The following is a 5,741-nucleotide window of genomic DNA, read 5'->3' as shown; positions in this document are numbered from 1 at the left end:
ATTATTATTATTATTATTATTATTATTCCTGACACAGCACCTATGGAAGACACTGAGCCACCGCTCCTGGTTGGTGCAAGTTGCCCACTGCTCACTTCCATAAAGCAGCGTGCTCAACACACAAGCCTAGTAGACCTTCATCTTGGTATTGGTTGTTAGCATCTGTGGCGTTTCACCTCTAGAGGGCCAAGAAGGGGTTATGTTGCCAGGAGGGAAACGACCAATGGGAGCTCTCCAGCCAGAAGCAGGCTGTATATAGGAAGAATGCAGGCAGGCAGGTTAGAGAGAGAGTTGAGGGAGAGTTAGATGAGAAGAGATTGATATAGTTGAGAGGAGCTGGTGTGAAGAATAGAGCTGGTTAATATTGTGGTGGCTGTTAAATAGCGAGATAGACAGGATATAGTGTTAGGAGTTTAGTGATAATTTTTATTAGTATTATTTAGAGGTAATAGGCCGGTAAATCATATTTAGAGGTATTAGGCCGGTATAGGAACCATCTGTGATTTTGGAAACCGTTTAAGCTTTGTACAGTAACCAACACGCATAAGAGTTCAATAAATTATTCTGTTTTATTTTACTATATCCTGGTCTGAAGTGTGTGAGTGATTGAGAGTATTTGTTTGTCGTTGGCACAACACCAATAGACCTTCAAACGTCCGGGGGTGTTGTGCAGGTCAGTGTGACCGCGACATAAACTGGTGGCAGCGTCGGGATCCGATTTATCACGCTATAAAAGTGACAGCATCGGGTTCGAATTAGAACACTAGTACCAATAGGGACAACATTACACCTGGAGGGGAGGATAATCTGAGGAAATTATCTAACCTGGGGGTGTGAGTGTGTGGTTCTGAGGTACTGAGAAGAAGCTGTAACAACAAGAGAAGAGAACTCAAAAGCTGTTCTGGTTGTGGGTTAGATTCAGAGTCAGTGGGAGTTAGCTAAAGGGTGAGAGAGAAAACCCCTAGCTGAACTTTGTGACAGGAATCTTGAAGAGCCTAGCCAGAGGAACAGAAACTGAGAGGAAATTTCTCTAGAGTTGTTAAGCTTAATAGAGATTCTCACAAAATGCCAGCTAAGAAAAGTAAACCAGCTGTGAGGGAAACCTCAGTTGAAAGAACCCAGGAGGAAAATGGGTCTTTACAAATTGAAGAGCCTAGGGTTGAAACAGTTAGTGAAACCCCATCTGAGGGGAGGGTTCCACAAATGTCTGAGGAATTTGAGAAATGGAAATTAGAGAAAGAATATAGTTTGAAACTAGAATTAGAAAAGTTACAAGCTGAAGAAAGAGAAAGAGAGAGAGAGAGACAACTGAGAGAGAAAGAAATGATGTTAACAATTGAGAGGGAAAGAGAGAGAGAGGAAAGGGAATATCAGCTGGAATTGAAGAAATTAGAATTAACAGTTCAGGAAAACCAAAATAATAGCAATAACACTAATTCCCAAACACAAGGGAAAATAGATCTGAAACGTTTCCCTGAATTTAAGGAAAAGGATAACCCAGAAGCTTTTCTGATATCATTTGAGAGAGCCTGTAACGATTTTCAAGTAAAAGATGAGGAGAAAATGATCATTTTAAGGGCTAGAATTAGTGGAAAGTTAGCTGAAATTTATGCTAATATGCCAGAAGAGCAAGCAAACGACTTTGAATTATTTAAACAAATAACTTTTACCCATTTCGGAATTACCTCAGAACAGCTAAGAAAGAGGTTCCGAAGTGTGACAAAAGGGAAGGAGGAAACATATGCTCAACTGGGCACTAAGATTTCACATTACCTCCCCAAGTGGCTAGAAACAGAGAAAGCCAGTACCACATCACAAATAAAAGAAGTGTTTGCTTTAGAACAATTTTATGAAACTATACACGGCCAATTAAGATATCTAATAAAAGAGAAACACCCTAGAACCCTTCAAGAAGCTGCTAATTTAGCTGATCAGATAAATGAAATAAGGGACCATAGATTTGATGATCCAAGTTTTGGCGGGAAACTGTGGGGGACTCCCAAAAGCAAATCCCAGGCAGTGAAGGGAAACCTTTCCTCAGAGACTGAGAAAGGAAACAGAACCCAAGGCAGCACTAGTAGTACAAATGAAGAGAAGGGGAGGAAAAATAATTACACAAATCCTAAAGAAATAAAATGTTGGGAGTGCAATCAATTTGGCCATAAGAGTTTTCACTGTAAAAATAAGCAGGATAAAGCTCCCAGTGTTAGCCCTCAGAAGCAAGCTTATTGTGTCCAGTCAGCTGAGGCAAGTCAAGCTAGCCCAGTCACCACGACGACAGCAGCCCCACTCAGGCCTCATGCTGTGGCAGTTGAAGACACAGTAGCTCATTGCTATACCATTAAATATGAAAATCAGTTGTTGAAGAATGCTGGGGAATTTATTGGGATTGAGGGGACGCAAGTTATTGCGATTCGGGATTCAGGATCTCAGGTGACAATTGTTCACGCCGATCTAGTCTGTCCCTCTAAAATAATCCCTGGAAAATTGATGAGATTAAAAGGAATTTCTAAACAGCCAGTGGTGCTGGAAGTCGCACGGCTTCAAATTCAGTACCAGAATTGGTCAGGAGAATGGGAAGTGGCAATATCTGAAGAGATTCCCTCTGCCGTGTTAATAGGATGGGATCTCATAGAGCATGTACAGAGTTCTTTTGTATTAACACGTAATAAAGTGAGTCAGCAGTCACCTCATGCTGAGGAGATTGCTACTGTTGCCAATGAAGCTAGAGCTGAGGAACTAAACTGTGAGGGGGAAAATGAAGCCCTGTTGGTTCCTATTATAAGGAAACAAAAACCTAGCTTTGCTCAGAAACAACAAGAAGATTCTGAGTTGTTAAATTGTTTTGAGGCAGCCAATCCTCTAACACCTGAAAGCCCTGAAAAGTTTGGCTTGAGCAAGAGACTTTTAGATAGGGAAGTTCAAGCTACACAAGCCAGGGAAGGAAAAGAAATGTTTATAGAACCTGTGATTGCGAACCAAACCTTTAGTTTGGCTAAAAAGCAAAATGAAGACACTGAGAGGCTGCCACATGATTTATTGTTAATGCAAATTACTCAGAACCCAGAAGTGATAATTAGCCCACCAAGTTCTTTAGGGAATACCTTTACTAACACCAGTGATGCAAAGGAAAACAACTTGCTTTATCAAGGCTGGGGAAAAGTAGATAAAACTAGTCTGAGTCAAGTTGCAGTAAAAGGGCATGAAGAAGTTAAAGTGGGGGGAGAAAAAGATTCCAAGTTAGAGAGTGATCCTTGTCTCTCAGGTCCCACACAAGAGCTTCCTAATGTCGCACCATCTCACAAGAGTTGTATGGATAGGAACAACTTATCATACCATGTTCCTGGTTCAGCGAAAATATTACATATGAATGAGAGCAGTTCGAATACTTCTGACAAACCCAGATGGGTACAGTTTAACCGTGCTCCAGGAAAACTCAATAGGTCAAGATCCGTGCCTAGAGATTGTTTCACTTCAGTAACTGACACGATTACTCTTTCAAATACAAGTCTGAATGATACTGATACTCAGTGGCAGAAGGACCTGTGGCATGTAAGCAAAGTCCAAAATAGCTGCAATAATACTCAAGTGCCAGCTGAGAAAGCAGAGTATGTGATCAGGAAGTCTATTAGTTCCAAAGACACCAGAGGGGCCAAACCTATAGTTTTTAAGGAAACAACTGAAGAACCTAACTTAAGTAATACAGAAGGAAATAACCAAATTGGTGCCAAAAAGAGAAAGCTGACTGTGCAATGTGGGTCAGTTAAGTGCAATAAAATATCTGTTGCAGATGAAGTAAAAGTAACAGAATTAGAAATCTTGAAAAGTGAGAATTTGTCAGAACAACCTAGGGACGATATTGAGAAATCAGATGATGCAGCTATCCCTAAGATGTTTAGAAGAGCGAGGAAGCGAAAGGCTGGAAAACAAGCCATAGTTAAAGAAATAGCAGAGACAACCTCCATGGCAGTGCCTGTCAATCCAAAGACAAGTCCTAACCGAGGAATGCCAGTTGCGCCTACAGCAAAGATTCCAAGACCCAGAGGCAGACTAAAAGTATGCCCACCTGAGAGGAATGCTATTCGCGAGGGAGACAAGCATGAAAGAGAGGTCGGTTGTGAGCATCCACGAGCTTACTTCAGAGAAGAGATCCCAGTTGACACCCAAAGAAAGTCATCTCTAGATCATAGATCGAGTGCTTCATCAACGTCTGGATCCGACAAGAGTGACAGCGGTACCTCTGTTATCCGAAATTTGGACTGACAATCTACCCAGGAGACCGGAGGAAGAAGACCAAGGGGACATTTTAAAAACAAAAAAGTTTGTTTTATGCATTTAGAAGTGGTATGTATATGTGTATATTTGGATGGGAGGAGGTAAAGGTAAAAGTATAAATGTTGTATTTTGAACTATTGTTGTTTGAACAGGAGAGTAACTGTAAGAAGTTAACCCTCCTGTTTCAAACTTAATTAAGGGGGGAGGTATGTGGCGTTTCACCTCTAGAGGGCCAAGAAGGGGTTAAGTTGCCAGGAGGGAAACGACCAATGGGAGCTCTCCAGCCAGAAGCAGGCTGTATATAGGAAGAATGCAGGCAGGCAGGTTAGAGAGAGAGTTGAGGGAGAGTTAGATGAGAAGAGATTGATATAGTTGAGAGGAGCTGGTGTGAAGAATAGAGCTGGTTAATATTGTGGTGGCTGTTAAATAGCGAGATAGACAGGATATAGTGTTAGGAGTTTAGTGATAATTTTTATTAGTATTATTTAGAGGTAATAGGCCGGTAAATCATATTTAGAGGTATTAGGCCGGTATAGGAACCATCTGTGATTTTGGAAACCGTTTAAGCTTTGTACAGTAACCAACACGCATAAGAGTTCAATAAACTATTCTGTTTTATTTTACTATATCCTGGTCTGAAGTGTGTGAGTGATTGAGAGTATTTGTTTGTCGTTGGCACAACACCAATAGACCTTCAAACGTCCGGGGGTGTTGTGCAGGTCAGTGTGACCGCGACAGCATCACATTCTCCCATAACCTTTTGGAAAGGTAAGCCATTGCCACTGCTGCCTTACCAATATGCTTGTCCAGCTCAGCATCAATGAAAAGGTTGCTGGCTATGGTGGCGTATGCAGGTAATGTCCTGACCCAATATGTTGGTCTTTGTCAGGCTGATGGTGAAGCTGAATGCCCTCCAAGCTTCGGCAAAACAGTTGATGGGTCTCTGTAGAACTTCTTTGGAGTGTGCTGCCAAGGCTGCATCATCTGCAAACAACATCTTGCAGATAAGAACCTGCCACACTTTTGTCTTGGCATGGCAAGATAGATATCCTGTATCTAACAGCTCGGGTTGAACGCCTACATCCATTTATTGACTTTTCATTCACATGTGATGCTCTGTAGCTCAGCTTCACAAGATTGTCATGGAAATCTAATTAATTAATAATAGGGAAAAAAATTAAAAAATAGAACTTTAATTAATGCATAAATATTATTAGGGTGGCGTCTTACAAAAGCTAATGGGAATTTGCTCTTGACCGAAACATACAAAATCTATGGGGTTCATAATTCATTGATTGCCTTCAATTATTGAAATGCAAAACGTGGACTAGAAAAAAAGAGGTGTGTGGGTGTGTATCTGATAATCTATGGCAGTAGGAAGGGAAATGAAATTAATACTGTATGGAAGCTACAGGTATCTTAGACTGGAACAGTAAGATCATCAGCCTTCCCCAACCTCATACCCT

General features: G+C 41.2%; 1 protein-coding gene across 1 annotated transcript; it reads left to right on the top strand.

Annotated features, from left to right (window-relative positions):
• Positions 1 to 257: 257 nt before the first annotated feature.
• On the top strand, positions 258 to 4,396 carry LOC148687689 (uncharacterized). Its single transcript, XM_088671639.1, has one exon. The coding sequence runs from the start codon at positions 1,066 to 1,068 to the stop codon at positions 4,261 to 4,263; it is 3,198 nt and encodes a 1,065-aa protein (XP_088527765.1). The 5' UTR covers positions 258 to 1,065; the 3' UTR covers positions 4,264 to 4,396.
• Positions 4,397 to 5,741: the final 1,345 nt, after the last annotated feature.

Source organism: Zootoca vivipara, chromosome 1, assembly GCF_965207765.1.
Source record: "Zootoca vivipara chromosome 1, rZooViv2.hap1.1, whole genome shotgun sequence".
Classification (NCBI taxonomy): domain Eukaryota; kingdom Metazoa; phylum Chordata; class Lepidosauria; order Squamata; family Lacertidae; genus Zootoca; species Zootoca vivipara.
This window is presented reverse-complemented; position numbering and strand designations above follow the sequence as displayed.

What these genes read in the sequence shown, in the direction of transcription:
- LOC148687689 (XM_088671639.1), top strand. Translation starts at nt 1,066, where the DNA reads ATGCCAGCTAAGAAAAGTAAACCAGCTGTGAGGGAAACCTCAGTTGAA.